Genomic DNA, 22,898 nt, shown 5'->3' with positions numbered 1-22,898 from the left:
CACAACAGGTTACGAAAATTAATAGTTGAACCAGTGCTAAGAGTTTTATAGTTTGTTTGAGATTGTTGAATACCACAGTAAAATAAGGCCCATGCATGACATGATGTGTAGAACTGATGAGGACCATATAAGTAACACTTAGTCTTCAGAAAGGAATGAACATACACATGAAGGGCAGGTAAAATATCAGTAATATAAATAGTACCAACAGAAAAAAATGAAAAGCACATAACATGTTGCAGATTACTAAGGTAGGGAAAAACATGCGCAATGGGAAAATATGTTCACACCAATATAGTTTTCTTGGTACTTCAGAATATTGTCAAAGATGTGGTGACAAACAATAATACATAGCAGTGAGAAATATGGATATTTTAAACATGTGTAGTAAATATTATGTGTAATTTTTCTAAATGAAACAAGTATTATAAAAAAATGAGCAGAATTTATTTCAGTTTATATTTATAGACACACACATATAAGCTGGAGGTGGCTCAAATAAATAATAAAAAATTTGATGGCGAATAAAAATTTACTACTGAAAATATAACACTGAACACAAATATTGTTCAGTTTATTCTGCTATATAACTTTATTTGCAAAAATGAGATGCTGATATCCCCAGCAAACTGCACTAGCAAATTTGCAGTCACTTTTACTCCAATATTTTCTCCTTTACAGATGACTAATGCAGCTGTTTAAGAAATGAAAATGGCATTTACACGTGTTTATTTAGTGTGTTCTTAATGTTTTTTTAAATTAATGACACATGTATTTATTGGTACTTACTAAGCACTGCACCATGAACATTTATGGTGCAGTTGAGGAAAAGCTCCACTCTTTCACCTTGATACTAGATGGAGGTAGTGGTCAGCTTCATACCCTAGCTGCTTTATCCCTGGAAAAGGGCCCCAATTACCCACTGGACAGAAGGCTGGGTGGACCCCAAAACCAGTTTGGACATGGGGCTAAGAAAAATCCTGGTCATCCAGCCGTGTTCTGCAACTAGTGTGCTGTGAATTTTTGTAATTGTATATTTTTTACATTATAGTTAGAACAAGCCAATATCTTATCTTGTGTAATTATAATTCGTAATACATGCACATTCTGGTTCATCATCGATAATCTCATTTAACATGTTTTGTTTTCATCTCTTGAATTTCCCTGGTTTCACTCATCACCAATCGGGTGAAGACTTTCATCTTCACAGTCATCTAATATCTGCCTTAGTTTAGGATTTTCTTCACTTGTGTAGAGACTAGCTGCGAATACAATGTCTCTCTTGATAGCATCTGATGCTTCCTGCATCTTCTGTTTAAGTATCTGATCTCCAATTAGGTGAGCAGCATTCTTCACATCACGTAAAGTTTCATTTAACTGCTGAATACAGCGCACAATGATACCTTCCTGGACATCTTCATTTACCTCCATAATCTCAGAAAAAGCCTGCAAGTACATATATTTGAAACCATTATAACACCTACAAACCTACAAGTGTTTTACATTAATTAAGATATATATGCAAACATAAGAAAAGCTTTTCGTATATTGTCACAGGCTTATGTTTACCTTTTACCTGAGTAAAATACTGCAAATATAAGCATATAATTGTTTATTTCACAAATGCTGTGTGCCAGTGTTCACATCCACAGATAAAAATATTTCTGATGTCTGTTACAATTTATCAATATTTAGTCCAGTCAATGACATGAATCAGCTCAATGAAATACAAGTCTATCATTATGTTCTATTGTTTCCAAGCTAAAATCATAACATACTCATAACTAGTTGGAATTTTTCTGAAAAAGATGCTGTTTTGACTTTTACTATAGCCAGAGGTGCTTCTTAATGTACAAGCAAGGTTTGATATCACTGACATAGTACTTCTCGCACCAAAATATTTATGCAAATTGAGTGTGTGCTGAATATATTTATCCTCAAATATTAAAGATTCTCTTGGCCTTTCACAATATCCAAGAGTGAGACACATTATTAGTATATAAGGGATTTATTATTACTGAATTAGCAGGTGTGAAATTGAAATGTTTATGACAAGGTTTGTTTCCACATTATACATCATCACTACTTTTGAATACAGGAAACTAAAAAACACGTTAAGATGTCCCCACCAATTAATGGCCTGAAATTCATAGCCATTTTCATGAAGGATTAAAGGTTATGCGGCGGGCCCATACACCAACTGAGTGATGCCATGTTTTTATAGGATAAAACAATAAAGTCTAAAGAAACTTGACAGAAACATGTAAAATAATATGGCTCTCATTACAAAAGTATCAACAACAAACATCAAATTACTTTCCTTGCAACCAAAACGTGATGCATTCATGTCACTCAACTGTCCATTGCCATGTGTTTTCCTGACAGACTACCTGTGACTGCCCCTGCCCCTACCTTTTTTTCACAAGACTATCAACAATCAGAATTTTATGATCAAACTTACTTTTCCTTGAGCCCAGTCATACACAACTTGCACTAGTCCAAAGTTGGGTTCATCACGACCTGGCTGTATGCCACATTGTATCTCCACATATTTCAAATTTTCTGCTATTTCTTTAATCTGTTCTACACCCTGCAATTACAAAAAGCACCAAATAACATAAGTAACACAACACTAATTTTCCTATACAAATTTAACTCAACACAGTCATGATAATGACTATGATTGCACTCTGCTATAGCTCAGGTAGTTTGATGCTAGCTGCTTACTGTAGAGATCTGAGTTTAAACCATGTGACTTCAAGTGTGATTCATGGTTGACAAAATGACACTGGTGCAGGTATCTCTGCAAGTTCTTTGGTTTTTCACTAACAATTCATTCCATACTCACCTTCACTGTCAAATAAGATGTGTGATAGCCCTGACCAACACATGATCATATCCTTATTCCTAAGTTTGGGGCTTCACCCTTAATGTGGCAACTGGCTGGTCTTTGAAAAAAGATAGTTTTTAGGGTTGTAAAATTTATTTTTAGCCCTAAAATCATGAGTGGTATAATAATAAATTTTGTAACATGCTCACTTACTTAGGGAATTATTGAATTATGAGATTTGTAACGACCATCATTAATGGTTGTGGGATGAGTATCATACTGACAGGGTATGTGGAAATAAAACCAAGAAGAATGTATATTCTACATCCTAAGCAAAATACTTAATTATGAGTTGTATATGTTACTTAATATATGCAAAAATATTTTTAGTAATGTATTACAGGAGGCAAACAATATGGAAACTTTATGGTGAGTGATCAGCCTCATGCTTTGGCTACTTTACCCCTGGTACCTACTGTCTTCAACAATCCCACCTTCATAACCCTCACTGTGACATATCTTAGTGGAAAATTAAAGTAAACCTGTCCTACACACTACAAAACTGCTCAGAGGGAAAGGAGGTACAGCTACTATTCATCCTTGACCTTGGTACTTATTCAGGGTGAGTGGTCAGAATCACACCCTGATTACAATTTACCCCTAGATGCAGAAGCTGGGGGAAAAATCCTTTGCCCTTGCCAGGGATCAAACTCCATTCATCCAGTCCATAGTCAGGCACTACACTGACAGTTGATTTTCTTCACAGAAAATTACTGTTTTCGATTCATAGTTTCAGTGGTATGTTGAGCAAACAGGTATTAGCTCATGGCTCCTGACTTTGAAATAAAATTATCTCTCATATAGCAGTTTTGGTTCTTTGCATCAATGGTACATATGCAAATTTGTGGTAGCTCATGCCTTCTGATATTTCTTTCACCTTCTACAATTACAGTATCATGTGGCATGAATGTTAGCACATACTACATATTTAAAACATCAACCTCTTAAAAGCTTGATGTTTAAAAATCTCATATTTCATACCTGAATTCAAGATGACCCTTAATTTTTTAGTTCTGAAATTAGGGAAAAATTCTTGTCTTCCATTTAGGTAAATATAGTAGGATGAATTACCTTTCGAAGTGTGAGTGGCATGCCTGGTATATCTGGTTCCTCTCTTGTCCTCTGCTGGAAAACAAGGCATGACAGCAAAGCAGCAATCTCAGATGGTTGCTTATCAGCCAGGATGCACTGCAGTACCACTTCAGTGATCATCAGCTCATGACTGCCCATTTCACATGCAACTCGTCCCTTCAACTGGACTGCTTGTCAACCACATACACAACCAATGAGCTAACAAAGACAATCTTTAATATCCTTTTTAAAATATCATTAGTTAATATCAAATCACTAATTACAAGAAATCATAAAATATGCCTTACAAATAGGAACATATCTACAGGAAATAAAATACATGTAAAACAAATACCATACATGCAGCTCCTTATATATCATGTACCCCAGTTCCATTTACTACATGAAGTTGCTGCAAATGTTCAATGAAGGTGCCTTAGAAATCTTTTATTGTGGAACATTTTCTTCATTTAAACAGAAAAGCCACAAAAAGTCATTGAGTCCTGAAGCAGTTAGAGAAGCTTAAGAACCTGTTTGGAAAACAAACGTGCGAAACATACAATACAGATTCTGGTAAAAAGTTCTGAAAACCTGGCACTATATAGCAAAGAGATATAAAGTATCAAGTCTACTTTCTTATTTTATGAGTAAAGGTACAATCATTTCCATATCTCTCCTACTTAATACCATATTTTTTTTATCCAAAACTGGCATGAACATAATGTAACTAAAGGCCTGCCTTTGTACTTCCAAATTTCCTGTAATAAATAACACCAACTTGGCAGCTATCCAAATTACTGAGGTGGGGAGCAACATTAGCACCATTAAATGTAGGGACCTAAAACAATGCATGGTAACATGCATAACATAAAAAAACTTTGTCATGGTAAACAATAACATCATAACAGTGTGAAATCTATATTCAACTTTCCACTTGATGCTGGTAACTGAAGCATGCTAAATGATGAGATATATCATTAACATATCTACAAATTCTGTATGTATAATTTTTTATAAGTTAACCATTACAAATATGTGATCCATGTATTGGCTGTCCATTAAAACTGCATACAGAAGAAACAATGTTATATCAATGATAAAATAAGTAGCAACACCAGCCATGAGGTATTTAATTTTAACATTCTGAAACATCTAAGAGAAGGAGTTCAATGGAAACCACCTGAGAATGGAAGATGGATTTGTTGATGTTGCATCACAAAAATGTATTAGCTCACTTGCTCTCCATAAGGGAATTCTTCACCAAGCATACAAAATATTCTACTGGCTCCGCTATATTTAACACCTAATGACTTGTTTCTGTTTTCCAAATTTGAATACACAAAAGGGATTTCAGAAAGGAACAGAGATCATCCAAAAATGGATACAGAAATTGAACATCCTGAAATAAGAACACCAGAAATGCCTTAACAGGTGGCAGGATATTAGGAGACAATTTGAAAAAGGAGAAATTTGATTATGTGACTTCTATTTACTACAAGAGAATGATTCAGTCCCAAAATATTATGTTCTGTCCTTGAATATCCAATTCCCATGCGCATGTCTGCTTGTCATACTTTTCCCACTCGGAGATGGGGTCAAAATCTGAAACTCTATACATATATAAAAGACCACGAGTTACGACCAACAAATCAGAAATCCCAGAGAAATGTCAGAAGTTCAACTTTCTGGCCATTTTGATATTATTCTACATCAGTGAATGGTAAACAGAGAAAAAATAACAAAAGTGCATGTTTTCAGGCATGGCTGATAAGTTGTGTTATGTATTTCACTGATTCAGTACTAAGAAATTAGTTTTATATAAATATCTATTCTGATGTGTAAAGAGTACCATTTCTCTAAAAGTTACTTGCAGAATGAATAACAGTGCAATATCCCAGAAGGATATCATTCATAATACTCTTCTTTTTACCCACCTGAGTTCTTTGAGTCTATGTACCCAAGCTTTTGAAGTACAAGTACTCTCTCCTGGAACTCCTGATATGATGATAAACTTTTATATGACTTCTTGAACTGCAGATGCTTACTCCTCTCTTCCAGTTGTTTACACCTGAATACTTCTTCAAACTGAAGAAAGAACATTATTTTATAATGTATTAGATTTATATAACAATTATTTACCCTTGCAATTATATAAAATTCAGATGATCAGCACTCATATCAGGATAAGAACATGACATCACAGATTCACCCACATCTTCAGCAAACATTAACAAGGCATCTGATAAAAGTGTGAATGAAATGCCTGGTGTGCATCACATTGAGATATTTCTCTTCTTCTTTTCCTTAAGATGTTTCCACCTTATGTGAATCATCTAACAAGGAGGTATTCATTACCTACATATTAATCAGACTGAATGACTTTTACTAAGAGACTACTATGTTGAGGTGAAAAATATAATATAAATTTTGAATATGCATATGACATATTACCAGTTGTTCAAAGTTGGCAATATCTGTACTGGTGCAGTCATTCAACTTCTGCTCTAGAACGTCCAACTTGTCTAGATTCTGCAGCTGCTCAAAGTCCTTCAAAAGTATGTCTTTGGATTGGCTCACAAATTCCAGAGACACAATGCCTGATGACACATTCTGAGTGAACTCAGTCAGTTTTTGAATAGCCTGACTGCATGTTTGTCCAGGTGGATCATCTCTGGGAACAAGAAAGAAATTGGAACTGACCGAAGGAAAACAAACTGCACACACAACACACATAAATGCACAATTCATTACACAGCACTGTATGAACTGAATGATTAGTATTTAAGACAATAAAATTAGATTTGCTTAAGTTCATATTGTAGCATTCTATTGTTTTAAGCATACAGATTTATTCCTTGTCACTTTCACACATCTTCAGCGATGATGTTCAGAGACTGATGTCACGTAGACTAACAGGCGGATGTCAATGTTTTGGAGAATGAGTGGCATCTATCTATGAGTCTGCATGGCATCAAAACCCAGATGTTGATCGCCACCACCACCATTCTTATTGCCATGGAAACCTCAAATCTCACACCTATCTGCGATTACAAATGAACTATTATGTTATTATGCAGACTTGCTGAGTCATGTTCAAACATGTTTCAACCACTAAATGATCATCTTTAGGTTATCATATACACAGCCCTGTTCTCAAAAGCTGCTGCTCTTTCTTTCCACACAGGTTATATGGGGGCTAGAATAAGTAAATATTCATATATTTACTTACATTTTCAATTCATGTCACTTGGCCAGAGTAATGCTTGTTTCGTCTTGCTTTTACTGCTGCTCTGTTTGTATTCTTGTTGAGTTCAATCAAAACATTGATTTGTTCTGTTTTCAGTACCAGTTTAATATGCACCTGACTATGCTACCAATCTCACATAATACTCAGCACCTACTCTGTTACATCTAGCCTGTACCACCATAAAATACTGGTTCCTCAGGCACCAATGGAAAACAGTGAAAACTATTACATACATCCTGGTTCCCATACCTTTCACAAGTCTGCCAACCTACTATATCAAGTTCATGTTGACATATTAGATCCATATATATCTTTACATTTTGTGAATGTGACTTGAACACACTACATTTAAGTGTACACAAGGAAGTAATACATCAACAGCAATGTGATTCAAAACAAGGCAAAATACTATACATTTGGATCTTAATGCTTTGTGTTCACACTTGTTTGTGATATTATTGATATTACTACAGAACCAACAAATCTAAAACCTGTGGTAGGGGTCAGAGTGCTGCATTCATTTTCACAGCCTTGTGAATCTCTCCCCTGCTGTTCCCCACTAAGAAAGTGACAGCACTACTAGGGAAAGCAAGCACTGCAAAATTATTGCTCTCACTTGTTCACAATACTCTTTTCCCATTGTGAACAACTTTGAACACCATGTTGATACACCATCTTCCATACAAGGCACTCAGTCACAATAACTTTGACAACAGTGTAACTGTACAGTGACATCCGTAAGACAAGAGAGAAGACCAGACTACACAGCACAATAACCCAGAAGACAGAAATCTTCATATTCACCGCTGTGATAACCTCAAGTCTTACAAGAGAGAAGAGATTTCTCCCAACAGCAGGGGTGAAAGTGGAATCTCCATTCATAGTTTACATATTTTTCAGCATTCTAGATATAGTGGCCAGTCTGCACTGTTATACTGAAATTGCATCACAATTAAGCAAGAGTGGTGGAGGGAAAATTTAATTCAAAGGGTGATTAATACCTCTGCCATACAATTTATGGCAAATATTGCTTGATTCTTACCTAAACCTTGGTATCTGCCTCTTCTCCCAGTCTTGAATAACCAAGTTTGTGTCTACACTGACCTTGTGCTTCACAATGTCTATTACATCACTGGCAGGCATGGTCAGAACAGTATGTCCACCAACTCCATCTGGTATAAAAATTTTCTTTTTTCTTGCTAGACCAAGCATCTTGTACCACAATGGATCATGTTCATATTGTTCTTTTGACTTATCTTTGTCAGATGATGCAACAGATGATTGCATCTTATCACAAAGAACTAGTACTTTGAACACTCTTTCACTTTTGCGTGTGTCTACATTCAATAGGATTCCAAGCTTATTGATATGTTCCTTGTGGCTAATCAACAGTATCCTGCCTGGTGTTAGTTCTTTCACATATTTCAAATGTGTCAAGATGTGTGCCTGCAACATATTTCATGATGAAGTCTAATAGCATAACTCCTGAATGTTTACTCAAAAATGCAACACATAAGGGGTAAAAAACAAAGACCAATTCCACAAGCAGCACTACTGCAGTATCAACCAACAGCAACATGTATTAAAAAACTTAGAAAGAGACTATCTGTAGGGTTCTTGAGATAAAACAGGAATAAGGCATATCAGTAAAGATAAATATATTACTGCACCACCAAAAATCTCACTCATTTGAGCTAGTTAGATGGCAGCTCTGGTATCAATATGGTTTAATATCTTATTTTTAGACCTGCTCAACAATCAAATGTGTTCAGGTAAAAATTCTTATAAAATATTTAAAAGGAATCAGTTCTTGCATTTCTGAGAGGTGAATACAGTTTTATTCATAATACATACTCGGACATCTGACCATAATCGGAGGTATTCTGCTGCCATGTCATAGAAGTCTGACAGTGTCTTCCAATGAGGTTCTTGTTGCTGAGTGTTTGAATACATTTCCTTTATCTTCTCTTTTACAGTTTTCAGTTCCTTCTCATATACTTTCTGGTGACTTAAGAAACCAAACTCTTTGAATGAGTGTGACATCATGCCTTCTACTGATATCTTCTCCACTCGGAACAGGTTCAAAATCATTGAGTATGTAAGCCTAAATTTTGATTCCAATTCTGATGGTTTACCTGTATAAATAAAAGTGTAACATAAATAAACATACAGAATTCAGAATAAAGATCTTGACCCACAACAGACAAAGATTATTGCTAATAAACATACATCTTTTGTTGAAGACTGGATAAATATTTACCATAAACATTAATGTACTCCATCCATCATTAACTAAATACATTTATACATACTTGTAATCATGGGTTAGTTAGCAGTGCTATAACAACTTCTAAGTTTATCTAGCACACACTATACAAGCAATAGCTCAATGTCAGAATGTATGTTTAATTTAGATGTAAAGTAAAAATTAAAGCTGCTTCATAAGCACATATTAAACACTATTAAGAATCTCAAAGAACCAACCAAGCATCATTTCCTTGAGAACAGTGTTTTCTGGAACAGATCCCTTGCACAAGATGATAACAGTTCCTGTTTTATCGAGTCCTCTTCTGCCTGCTCGTCCTGCCATCTGGATGTACTCAGCAGGCTTCAATGTTCTCATTTCAAAACCATCAAATTTCACAATGGAATCAAACACAACTGTTCGGGCAGGCATGTTGACACCCATGGCAAAAGTTTCGGTTGCGAAGAGTAGCTACAAGAACACAGATTAATTGTTTCAAGAAAAGTTCTTTGCAATTCAGAACAAACCTATGCAAATTTTTAAGCAGGCCTATTGCTTTTACTTGAAGTAATTAACAAAGTGAGGTAACAAAAATAAAAAAGGATAATTTCATGTTTAACATGCCACATGATTACAAAAGAACTAATATATATGGGCCAGACATAAAGAGAAGCAACAGAAGTGGTAACATCAGTAATTCTTATTATCAACCACATGAAATTATAATTCTTTAACACAGCTGCCATCCAAGCATTTAGTGTATTCCCACACTTCCAGAAGATGACAGACGTCATCAGCACACAGTTTCATGTGCATTTCCTGGATGTTTTCCTTCTATCAAAATGGCTTCCCTCAGACAAGAACCCGAGATTGATTTCATAAGACTGTCGCAAGAAACAAACTGTATTAAATATTTCAGTACAGTTTCTTTTACAAAAATGTAGGTAACATAAGAGTGCTTTTGCGAGTATCCTATAAAATAATCTAAATCATGGCATTACTCATCTGATATTAAAAATTAACAATTCCTTATCCCAGATGATAGGATCTACAATATAATTCTGAATCTCATATATGATATGAGATATAAAAGAACTACATGCCTAACCAGTCCAGAGTGCAGAGACCAATAATCTGCCATATTTTAGCCATAGTACCCATTTGTTCTTACCAGTCAAAGACGTAAATAGCAATGACAAATAATTTACTGTTTCACATACCTTAACCCATCCTTTCTGAAATAACATCTCCACTATTTCCTTCAGAATTGGCAGGATACCACTGTGATGTACTCCAATTCCTCGTCTCAGCAGATCTTTAAGTTTCACAATCTGCACATAAAAGTGATGAGTACATTGCAAGTATAAATTTCATCATCATAATAAACAACAAATTTATCTTGGTTTATTCCTTTTGTTACACATCACAATCATCTTCTGCCTTTTGGTTTATATTGTTACATAAGCTTCAGTTTTCAGGCATTCTTCCCAAGTGTTAAAGAACTTTTCTGAATTTCTTTATTTCTCTATTGATATGTTATTTTCAAATCTTCATTTCATTTATGATGTCATTCCTATCCAATATCAATATTTGGATCTGTATAAGATCCAAAGTTCAGCCATCAATACACAAAATTTCTCTAAGGTTTGCTTTTGGAACTTTTCTATCGTAATAATTCACATGCGGCTTTGAAAAGGGCCAGTTTCCTATCAATGTATCAATTTACTAACAATTTTGTTTCAAGTGTTCTACTAGCCTTGCCTATAAATCCACGTGACTGTCTTCAAATGGGCAAAATACATCCATAACTGTATGATGAGGCATGGCCTACAACTGGATGATGCTATCGAACATTTTAAATATAAAAATAAGACAGCCATCTTCAGGCTCACTGCTGTGAAAACCTCAAATCCTACATTTTAAATATAAACACTACATAGCAATAAGTGATACTAAATTATTATTTTCTTTTCAAAATTTCAATGTAGGCTGCACACAGTAATTATGTAAATATTTTGCATCAATGATCTCTTAAAAAATGTATATCAAGGTAATTTGTATCTTTAACAGAAAACATTATAGCAAGCAATCAGAATGTGTGATATGCAGTGTAAATAAAAGATACAAGAAGTTACTTCACTGACCTACATTTAATGAACTTTTCCACTGGTGTCATTGTAATTTCCTGCACAGACTTTTGCATCAACGTTTTTGTAACGCCAAATGTTTGTATAATTGAATGAGTGATTAAATTAATCCATGAAATGGGGGCAGTAGAATATTTACTCTACACAAATTAAAATCTAATTATATCTGTATACAATTAACAGACACAAAGAATTGTGGTTCTAATTTAACTATAACTGATAAAGATTAATGACTGTAAAATACATAAACTGTAGCTCACCTGAGGGAGAATTCTGTCTTGCTGTTTTAAGTTTTGTATGCTTCTGTTAAAGAACTTAAGTATGAAATACTTCTCACTTGATGTCGTTAAATCCAAAGAGGTCAATTTCTTTGAATTTTGATCACAGCGATTTCTTGATAAAGTGAAAGCTACAACAGGCAACTTGTCTAGTTTTTTTAGGTGGTACAGAAATTGCACCCATAAGGTTGCTTCTTGTTTAGAAGTCAAATGTGTTTTTTCTTCCTTGGGATCATTTTTCTTTGCAGTAGCATAGCTGAAAGTGGCAAGAATAATATCAGTTTGACTTGCAAGAGATATAATGCCATATCACACAAACTTCACATACAAGGTGTCTCATTATAAAATAATTTTTGTACAATTATCCTATAAAGTATTAATGGGACTCTACTTACAATAACATACATCAAAAACCTTCAAACCTTTAAAAACAATGTGTGTCAAGCAAAACAAACCTCTCATACCCTACTGTATATGGTCAATCTGTGAACACTTGACCAATAAAATATTACTCTTCTGTTTGTCAGTGAAATAACACATACAAACCTTCTCATAACACAAGATGTTTAAGAGAACCCTTTCTGTGAGGTTACTATATATATCTGCAAAATAATTTCAAAGTAGTGTTTATTGTAGAATGTTATGTAATTTTCTATGCAATAATTAATCAATTAATGGAGTATTCTCACTGGACTTAATTTTTAGCCTGAGCGCTTACATTGAATTGTATCATCAGCAATAACTGGTATACAGAGTCCAGATTAGAGAGTTAAATATTACTTCTTATACTTTCCAAGTAAGTACTACATATTCATGTCAGAAATAAGGAGTTTAAATCAAGGTATTTCAATTCCTTCAAAACACTGCTAACCACCTACAAGACCAAAACCGATCACAACTCAGAAGACTGATTGATACCTTGACCAATGTGAGAAAATCAAAGCTTAAAAATTAGTTTAAAGTGATCCATTTGACATCTGACTACGATTACTAACACTTTTTGCTCACCATTCATTATCAGAGATTAAGAGAAGTTTACTGCCAGATAAAATACACTACACAGAAAATAAGTAACACCCCTTTCATGATAAAATACATTCACACATCATAACAATATTACAAATGTTTCCAGCAGCAGACTTTAAACAGTGCATCAGAACAGGTCAGAAAGATCACATGTAAGCTCTGCTAGGACACACTCCCAAATTCTCAGCTGAAAGAGGCAGGAAGTAACAGCACAGAAAATTTCATAATGAGAACCTTCATAATTTGTACTCTTTACCAAATATGATTAGTGATCAAATCGAAGGCAGATTAGATATGTGGTGATGCAGCACACATGGGATAATGAGAAACACAGACATAAAAAAGAATGTCTCAGTATGATTATGACAATTTCAATTTTCTATACTTAATGAATCATAGTCATTACAACACTACTTGTTTGCAGTGTAGAAAAAAAAATTCAAAGTATAGTAAATACAGTGAAACCTCGATGCATCGTTTTCGGCGGGGGTGGGAAATAAAAACGATGAATGCGGGAAAGCATTAAAAATTTAAAAAAAAACAATGTTTCTCTTTCAAAGTTACTTCTTTTTACCAAAAAAGTCTTTAATGGACAACTGGTTTGTCGAAACTTTACGTTTTAGACCAAACAGAGCACTTTCCACGTTCAAAATGTTTTCCTCGTCACGTTCACTAATATTAAGCGCATAAAAGAACGACTTCACTTTCGCCAATGCAGCGTGCGCTTCGGCAAAACTCGGCAAAGCTTCGGGCTCGCATTCGTCGTCTTCTTCTTCCTCACCACTCCAACCCCCTTTGCGGACAATAACAGGAAGAATGGAAATACTATTACTGCCGAACTCAACGAAACGTAGCTGTAGAAGACCCTGAACCGCTGGAAACGAGATGAACCAGAAAAATGAAAAGTGCCGCCAGCCTTTCCTTTGTACTTATAATAAAAGCATTTGTGAAGAAATTCACACTGCACATGCCATCTGGCATCGCTGGAACGAAATATGAGTGCACCCAAATTAAAATCGTAAAATTTCTGACAATGGGCACCGCCATTCACTCCAACTATCACCCCTGCACCGCTGACCCTCATTCCAAAAGAATGTGCTGGTTGGGCGATATAACAGGTTACCGCTACTGCGTATTCCAAAAACATTGTGCGTCTTTCGGTAATAATTTATCTCAAAACCCAGCATTTTAAATTCTCAGAAACGATCATTGCGGGAAAATTGTGGGCCGGGACTAAGATTTTTGAACGATCGATGCGATAAAACGATAGTTCGAGGAACGATAGAAGCGGGAAAATGTAACATTATTTTATATGGGATGTATTCGGGACCGAACAAAACGGACGATGCATCCGGGAAAACGATAGTTCCGGGAACGATGGATAGAAGTTTCACTGTATTTATATTAGATGTATACACCATAGAAATACAATGAAGTATGATAAAAGAAATGCTCAAAGAAATCATGATTAAGAACCTAAGTCACCACTATTTAACATTCTTTTATGTCTCTATACCCTAAACTTAACAGTTTCAGTGGAGTTATTGCTGAACAGCATGATGAACCTTCAGTTTGTACAAAAGTACAGACATTCTTGGTACGCTGAATACTTTTCAAGAAAGACCACATACCACGGAATCAGCGATATACTATGGCAATCCCTTGGCAACTGCAGTTTTTCTAGTCACAGACTATAAGTATCCACCCAGTTTTGACAACCATAATACACAGTTTTTGTGTTTGTGATTTTTAATTTGTACACTGACAGAAAAAAATTGTGACTTTTGAAACAAGTGAGCCACATTTTCTGCAGGAACCACTGTAATGGCATCCCATTTTCCCATAATGAGTTTCGGGTAACATAATTGCTGCAGTTGACATGAGGTTCTTGCTTGAACAAAATATCAAAACTGTAAAGCAGATGAACCTTCTTACCCACATTCACTGAATTCTCCTTTTTTATCAACTATGAGATATTGACCACGTTTTGATGCGCCTCCAGCACTTGTGTAAAGGTAATGCTGTAGTGGGACAGGCCGTTTCAATGTAGTAATAACAAATACTTTTTTCTTCTTTATCTTTCCCACCCAATCAGCAAACATCAGGGTGTTGGGAACAGTTGCACTAAGCATTACAATGCTTACATGGTCTGGGAGCAAAATCAGCACTTCTTCCCACACATGACCTCTCTGAAATATGTGCACATTTAATTCAAAATGAAGTTAAATTAATGGAAACAGGCATATAACTATACTGTCTGTAGGATTTGAGGGTCTCATTGCAGTGAGTATGAAAATAGCTGTTTGGTGGGTTGTAGTGCCATGTAAAAATTAAATCTGTGGCATAACAGCTCCAGAGAGCCAAAGCAAACTAGCTTGACTGCTGTCTCATGTTCACATGCCTAAGCAGAGGTCAACGATCATCCAACCAGATATAGGATGATGTGTGGTCAGCACGACGAACCCCCAGCCATTGCTAGTTTCCGTGACCGGATTACGCTACCAATTGTAGCTCCCCAATTTCCTCATGATGCTGGGTTGGCACCGGTCCCATACACTGGTCGAAAGCTCATGAGAAAATTTCTCCTCCCCAGAGACTCGAACCAGCGCGCATTCTGTATCGCCGGTCCGAAGCATGATGCCTCAGACTGCGCGGCTACAGTGTGGGACTGTAGTGCCATGTGGTCTAGTAAAAAGTAAACAGCCATCTTCAGCTATACAATATGTTCTTTACATACATGTTTTAATGCAGTGAAGGAGTTAAATAAATTGTTAGCTGGAAGCACAATACAAGATACACTCCTTTACAAATAGTGAAACCTGGTCTACAAGTCAGGTCATGCAGAAATGCAAGATTATTAAATCCCAAACAGTCACATCACGGTGCTATGATGGTTGGCAGGGGCGGCAGCAGTGTTGTTGTTGTTGTTTAAATCTGTTGTTCTTGCATATCTGATTCTGTCAGTAAACATAACCTACTAGGATATAGACTACTCTACATTTAAGGTAAGCCACAGTTTCACAATCAGTCCATCAGCTACATGTGTTTCTGCTGCCACTCAAGTGAACACTCTGAATTCATTAGCATACAGTAAATAAAATGTATCAAAACTGATAAAAAAAGTTTTAGTGGAAGTCTATCATATCAAGTTTCACCAAAACTGGTCCAATTGTTAAGTCTGCATAGACATCATGGATTTAAAAGACATATTAAAACAATTATTATAACATATTTAACTAAATTTTGATGCTTGCATTTTTCTGTTAGATAATATGTAAGCTCATCCTGGTTGCACCTTTTGGGTAAAATAATACAAAGCAATGTAATTTAAAATCTCCAAGAAAAAGTATTTGCCCACTGAAATGTGACAGCTTATTTACTCTGTAATATGCACAGAACACTACCATTATGGCTAGCAAGATATGACATAACTACCTCTGAATCATTGATGTAGTGAACCTCGTCGAATATAACATACTCAAGATCTCGAATTACTTCACTGCCACAGTAAAGCATGGAACGAAGAATTTCAGTGGTCATGATCAGACACTGAGCATTATGGTTCACCTGGAAGTCTCCTGTTATGAGTCCCACATCTCCAAAAGTTTCTTTGAAGTCACGGTATTTCTGATTTGAAAGTGCCTTGATTGGAGATGTATAAATAGATCTGGAAGACGAAGCAACAGTCAACTAACATGCACAGCAAATAAGAATATAAACCTTACATAGAATGTACATACTTTACTGTAACACTACTCATAAACTGAAGTCACAGGAATGAAAACTAAACACATTTGAGCAGCTTATATGATCAAGTTTTTGTGACCTACACAGCATCCTTGATGTTCACCGCAAAAGAAAAAATCACAAATAAGACAGTAACTGTCAGGAATTTGGTAGCCAAATCTGTCTGTAGGTCCTACTAAATTCAGATGAGGACCTCCACGAAACTCTGGACATCCATTCATTACAAATTACTTCAAATTCCTCATATATCTTTTTTAGCCTATGTACTCACTTTGTCATATGTTTTTTTGAAAGAGCGATGGCATATTCTGCCACTACAGTTTTACCAGCAGATGTATGAGCAGCTACAAAGACATTGGCATGGTCTTCCAACTTCAAAATTGCCTGTAAAACAACATAGATACAGTGCTGGAGGCACATGTCGTCTTATGTACCAGAGCACAAACATTAATAGTTTTTCTGAGAGAATCTCATCTGAACACTTACACAGAAAAGTCTCAAATAAGTAAATAAACAAGTAGAATAAATTAAATGGGCCCATGAACATTCAATTCTTAACATGATCCATCACACACTTTTTGCCCATGGAATTATTTATTACATAAAATTTCACAGTGTTAGGGCCCAAAAAACCAACAACATTTTCACCACTTAAAATCTCAAATACTTTCATTTCATGTCCAGACAAAATCCTTATTTATAATTCGGCAACCAAAGTACAGTGGTGCAAAATTTATTCCACATAATTCTGATGGCAGTTCTATATCTACTCAATCACCACTCCAAAATCATCCTCCTGACTAAAATAGACCCCTGAAAGGAGAACATACTTTATGTCACAAGTTTGAACGCAATGCAGCTGCTCATTTAAAGTAAGAGCAAGAGGGCAAATTTTTCAATAACACTGTATTGAATTACTGAGTTTCACATACAGAATGACTATAAATTTCTAGCAGAGATTTCCTTTGTGAGTAAACTCTTCAAATTAAAATAGTTTTAAAAACCTTTAAATATGATCACATGCAAAACACACTAAAGACTAAAATGCTGAAAGAAACTAACCTTTTTCTGGAAAATGTCTAGTTCAAACGGCCATGTCTTTGCCATAGCTGGTACTTTCTTTTCAAAATCTGTCACAGGATGGGATATGTCCAACTCTTCAGCCCACTGTGTTCGTGTTAGCTGCTTCAGGGGAGCAGTCTCTGTTATCTTTAGAACTGGAATTGTATCTTCCTGCAAAAAGAAAACAATTTAATATAGAAACGTCCACAGAATTACTAAAACTGGCAGTGTCAAGTACTAATTTCAAATGCAAAAGGCATATAAGTTGAATGTTCATTATCAGTAGAATTCCTCGGACTAGGTGAGACTTGAGGTTCTCAAATCAATGTGTGTGAATACGACTGTTGTCTTCTGGGATGTAGTCTAGTAGATAATGAGCAATGTTCCAAAGGAGCTTACTGCCTCCATCATCAGGCTCCTTTAAATATTCAATATGTACCATACCATATGGTTTTTTGGACTTTGTTCATCATCCAAGATTAAAATACACACGACGTTTTGAAAACAGGATCTGTTTTTATCTTCAGGTATGTGGGGCAGGGGAACCTACTCTGTTGGGTTCAATAGAAAGAGCTAGTCTCAATCATTGGACCCAACAGAGTAGGTGCCCCTGCCCCATACACCTGAAGATAAAAACAGATCCTGTTTTTGAGACATGATGTCCATAAACCAAGTAACTCTGACTACATCATATCATCGTCAGAACCCTACAGAATCCATCCATGTTTGCAAGTATTTTTCTGAAGCTCCTCTGTATAATATAAAGGAAAAAGTTGTTCCTGTGCTTAACACCTTGCTATAGAGATGATGAAGGGGAGAGTGAAGGCAAACCTCCACGCATTCTCAACCTCAGCAATACCTGCAGGTGACTGGTGAGCTTGGTCTAGACCTCTAACTACATTTGGTATACAACAGGCCTTAAGTCTATCTCCTGTGAACCAGCCTTACTGGGATGCTGGTCTGGAAACTTGCAAAGAGAAAAATATCTGCCAGTCCTCTACCTATAATTGGTTATCACAAACATTAAGTTTATCTCTTGTAAACCAGCCTTCTAATGTTAACATACATCACTCTCATCACCTTAGGAACTACTTCTGCTACATCTGCATCAATATCCACTTCTAAATTCTGTAATGAAATATTTTCTGTGTTCTTCTTTTGGGCTTTTGTTGTTTCTTTCTGCCACAATCCAAGAAGATCCTCTTCTTGTTTAATTAAGGACATGATATTCACAACTGATGTCTCCACTTTCTCTTCCAGTTTTATTTCAGGAACAGAAGACTCAGCATCTGAACCAAGTGGTTCCTGCGCTTTATTTTCTTTTAGTGGCGTCCTTCCATCTGCTTTAAACAGAATTCCCCTTTCAAAACCAGGTGGTACTGTTAATAAATCTGCAAATAAACAACAAGAAATTACACAATTTCAAACTAGGGGTGGCAATTGTTTATGGGCTCTGATGAAAATGAATTGCTTCCCATAGGATAAAGACAACAATAAAATTTAAATAAATTATAAAGTATTCAGTCCTTCATATTCCAAGAATATAATTTCACATCACTCCACTTGAAATAAATGCCACTGCTATAACTTGGCTCTTGCTGTATTATTTTAGTAAGTTGCTTATTAACAACTGTAAAATCAACTTAAAAACCATTAATCAATGTCCACACAAATTTTTAAGATTCAAGGTGTTGAAGAAAAGTATTTAGTACAGCAATGAAAATATAATTAATGGCAGTTAATTCTAAGGGACCTGTATCAACAGGACTTAATCCCCATATATTTATTATATCTTCTTCTTCTTCTTCTTCTTCTAAACACTTGCATGAATGCCTCCTGTAATGTATGTATCTACCATTCTTGTTCACATAACTAGCACTCTCTTATGTCCATCCTCTGAAACACAATAACGACCAAGAAACCATGCAATGAAGCACCAACTCAACAGTGAAATGCAAGTCTTACAATTAGAAACTTTATAATTAAATATGTTCAGGTAATTTTAGCTGACTGGACAGTTATATATAACACAGTACTCCAGGATTTATCATCATTACTGTTGCTTTCTCTTAGATAACCTCCTGGAAACACAATTTCTGTCCACTCTGATGTACACATAAACTCACATCAGCAGAGAATTATATTTACATTAAAAACTAGCATGTTCATGTTAGCAATTGTTATGAAATTGAACCCAAATGTATGAAGATAATATGGACAACATAAGATATGAAGCTGGAAGAAATTTCAGGACCAAAAAAGCGAATACTGGGAAGACAAAATTCATGAGCTTCAGACAGACAGTAAGAACAAAAATATTGGAGACCTGAAGGCACAAAAGAATTTAACAAGTGTTACCACCTATTTCCTTCATAGTAGATGGAACAATTCTGAGCAGAAAATATAATAAACGTTAACACTTACCAATTACATATATAGTCAGAAATTTATATCAGACCTGCAGGACTTATCAAAATGAAACTTACTATTTACAAAATCCACTTCAGCATCTCCATCCACATTTTTATCTAGTGGTAACAGTTCAGAAAATCCCCCTGGCCAGAATGGATAGTTGGTAGAACTGCCTCTTATTGATTCACTTGGTGGTCCAGGAGCACGTCGCAGAGACATGGAGTTTTTAGCTGTGTGGCCCATATCATCAAGAGGTACTTCCCGAAACTTGAGAAGTTTCCCTGTTGTGGGATCTCGCTCTACCTACAATTGCAATTCCTTTTTATAAGACTGAGATTTTTCCAGCAATGTGAGCATAGATAGTTGTTTATTTTGTGTACTGTAGCATTTTGGCTACATATCAATATTTTAGAAGAATATACTGCCTACATCTTTAAGACTAAAGACCACCACTTTAAACAATTTAGGCCAAGGTAAGAGATAACAATCCAAATTGTATTAAGTATTAAGACAACAGTACAATGTGAGATAAAATGGGATGCACTGCTACATGGAAATATGTTTGACTAAATGGTACCAGGAAACAGCCTATTTTCACTTTCTGCTCAATCACTTTTGATTCACCATTCATTATCATCCCCAAAACTAATTTTATTCAAGGGGTAATTACTTTAAAATTTACTTACATATTGATTTGTTAAAAGCTATGGATAACCGGTAAAGCTGAGTGACTCACAAACCTTAGAAATAAATTAGTCAATAATAAAGCACCACTTAATACACTGATGACTAATCATTCTTTGGTTAAAATTATAAATTTTGGTGCAGATTCCATATGTTACAATAATATGTTCCTTTCAGCACATGAGACATCAGTACTGACATGGGTAAACTACCTTCAGTGTGGTTCCCAAGGGTGCAACATCAAAGTGATACAGAGACCTGGGATTTGGTACTCTGGGCCAATACTTCTGAGCCTCTTTATAATCATGAATTGGGAGGTGGTCAGGACACAACAAGTATTCCTTCAACTGTTTCTCAACATCTGGCAAAACTGGAGGTGGCCCAAAAGGAAGCTGTAAACAAAAATAAAATAGACATAACTTAACAATACAGCAACCAATTACCTTGGGTAACATGATTAGTTTGTGTTAGATTTCAGATTCTCACAGCAACAAGTATGAAGATGACAGCCTTCTGGGATAACATGCTGAGGAAGTTGAAGTAGAAGTTGACCAACATTTCATAGGTACTTCCTGCCTCTGTCATCAGGGTACAATATCGGAGAAGGTTGTCATCTTCAAATTTGTTTATGGTTTATGTTTTAACTGTAAATAAATCTCATACGAGTCACAAGTTCAGTGGCTTACATAATAATATGTACCTTAAATTAGTAACTAAATTAAATACACTACAGAAAAAATTATGTTATCTCCATCCATGATCCATCTGCCCAGCAGCAGTAATAACAGAGAGGCACCTCAGAAGCACAGGCAATAAAATGCTTCGAATATGGTATTCTGGATTGTAACATCATGAACCTTGTAGGTAATAACCTCAAAATCTCGTACAATAGTCTGTGCTTTATTATTACAAATGTGAACCAATTTTACATTTGTTAAACTTTTACTGCTTTACTTTTGTTATCCTTTTACCCCATCATTGTCATACTGATTATGTTAATGTCATAGTCCGTAATACCTGAATTTCGTAATCGCAAGACTTCTGCATTATGATGTAGTAATCTACCACATGCAATAAGTTATTTTACCAAATATTCATATAACATTGCCTAGGTTAGCACATTTTCTGCTCGCGACTATATTTACAATTAAACACAAACCTTGTGCTAGATAACAAGTGCCCGGTTGGCAATATGTTGCCATATACTGTGCTGCCATCTCTGAATCATAATTATGTATGATTCAGACAAAGAAGTAGGTGCTCCTACCACAGTAGCGCAATCGATAAAATTGACAGGCACCAAGAAACAGGTTTCCTAGTAGTCATAGTTCCTTTTGTTCACTGACTGTTTAAGTATCGAATGATAGATTGAGAAGACTGAATTGGAAAGGAACAGAAGTAATTGTGGCCTAACTTACTGTGCTATTCCAAAATTTGCCTGGAGTGACTGAGGAAAACTATAACATATTGTCTTCTGAAACGTTGCGCCGTGCAGTCTTTTAGAATTTTACCGACGTTTCAGAGGTGCTTGCTGCTTCCATCGTCAAGGCAATGAATGAGCCCTGATGACGGAGGCAGCAAGTACCTTTGAAACGTTGGTAAATTTCCACCAGACCACAAGGCGCAACAACACATAAGTTGCTCTGCACTATAAGCTTGCCTTTCGGTCAAATATTCCAACAAAGAATTCATGAAACTTGTTTGTTTACTTAATTGGAAATAACGTATTAAAATTTACTAAAATTAGTAAAAAGCTGTTCTTTTTAAAGTGCTTCACAGTAATTTATTGAGCCTTATTCGCTTTTTTTTAAATTTTCTTTCACTATTTAAAACCTAATATTTTCTAGGTTTATTAGAACATCATCCATCAGTGGTTTAGTCCAATGCGTCACATTTTGTTACAACCTTATAACCACCACTTATCCGCCCTCCTGTTTTCGTTATTTTACTCTGACCAATGCAAAACGAATGTGATTTATCTCCTGATGTGATACAGGCGCTCTAAGCCACAGGTACAATGATCAGTTTCAAATACAGTCAAGTGAACTGTCAGTATTCTGTCAAGGTTAATTCGCGTCTGCCGATGGAA

General features: G+C 35.6%; 1 protein-coding gene across 3 annotated transcripts; it reads right to left on the bottom strand.

Moving 5' to 3' along the window:
• Positions 1 to 25: 25 nt before the first annotated feature.
• On the bottom strand, positions 26 to 22,011 carry tst (superkiller complex helicase subunit twister). Of its 3 annotated transcripts, none has more exons than XM_022067416.2 (18): positions 21,969 to 22,011; positions 21,022 to 21,201; positions 20,200 to 20,428; positions 18,794 to 19,104; positions 17,714 to 17,884; positions 16,923 to 17,035; positions 16,340 to 16,571; positions 14,840 to 15,093; positions 11,861 to 12,134; positions 10,674 to 10,784; positions 9,693 to 9,924; positions 9,063 to 9,343; positions 8,251 to 8,654; positions 6,413 to 6,632; positions 5,896 to 6,046; positions 3,962 to 4,149; positions 2,462 to 2,590; positions 26 to 1,446 (listed from the first exon to the last, which is right to left on the bottom strand). In XM_022067416.2, the coding sequence occupies exons 3-18, from the start codon at positions 20,366 to 20,368 to the stop codon at positions 1,171 to 1,173; spliced, it is 3,516 nt and encodes a 1,171-aa protein (XP_021923108.2). In that variant the 5' UTR covers positions 20,369 to 20,428; positions 21,022 to 21,201; positions 21,969 to 22,011; the 3' UTR covers positions 26 to 1,170. The 3 variants fall into 3 exon arrangements, with proteins under 3 accessions (XP_021923108.2, XP_021923107.2, XP_087214382.1); XM_022067415.2 differs by lacking the exon at positions 21,969 to 22,011 and adding an exon at positions 21,827 to 21,962; XM_087358256.1 differs by lacking the exons at positions 26 to 1,446; positions 2,462 to 2,590; positions 21,969 to 22,011 and adding an exon at positions 21,827 to 21,962 and having other exon boundaries at positions 3,984 to 4,180.
• Positions 22,012 to 22,898: the final 887 nt, after the last annotated feature.

The sequence above is a fragment of the Zootermopsis nevadensis genome, unplaced genomic scaffold (genome assembly GCF_977971745.1).
Source record: "Zootermopsis nevadensis isolate Lab colony 2312 unplaced genomic scaffold, Znev_1.0 Znev_ptg000029l, whole genome shotgun sequence".
NCBI lineage: Eukaryota > Metazoa > Arthropoda > Insecta > Blattodea > Termopsidae > Zootermopsis > Zootermopsis nevadensis.
This window is presented reverse-complemented; position numbering and strand designations above follow the sequence as displayed.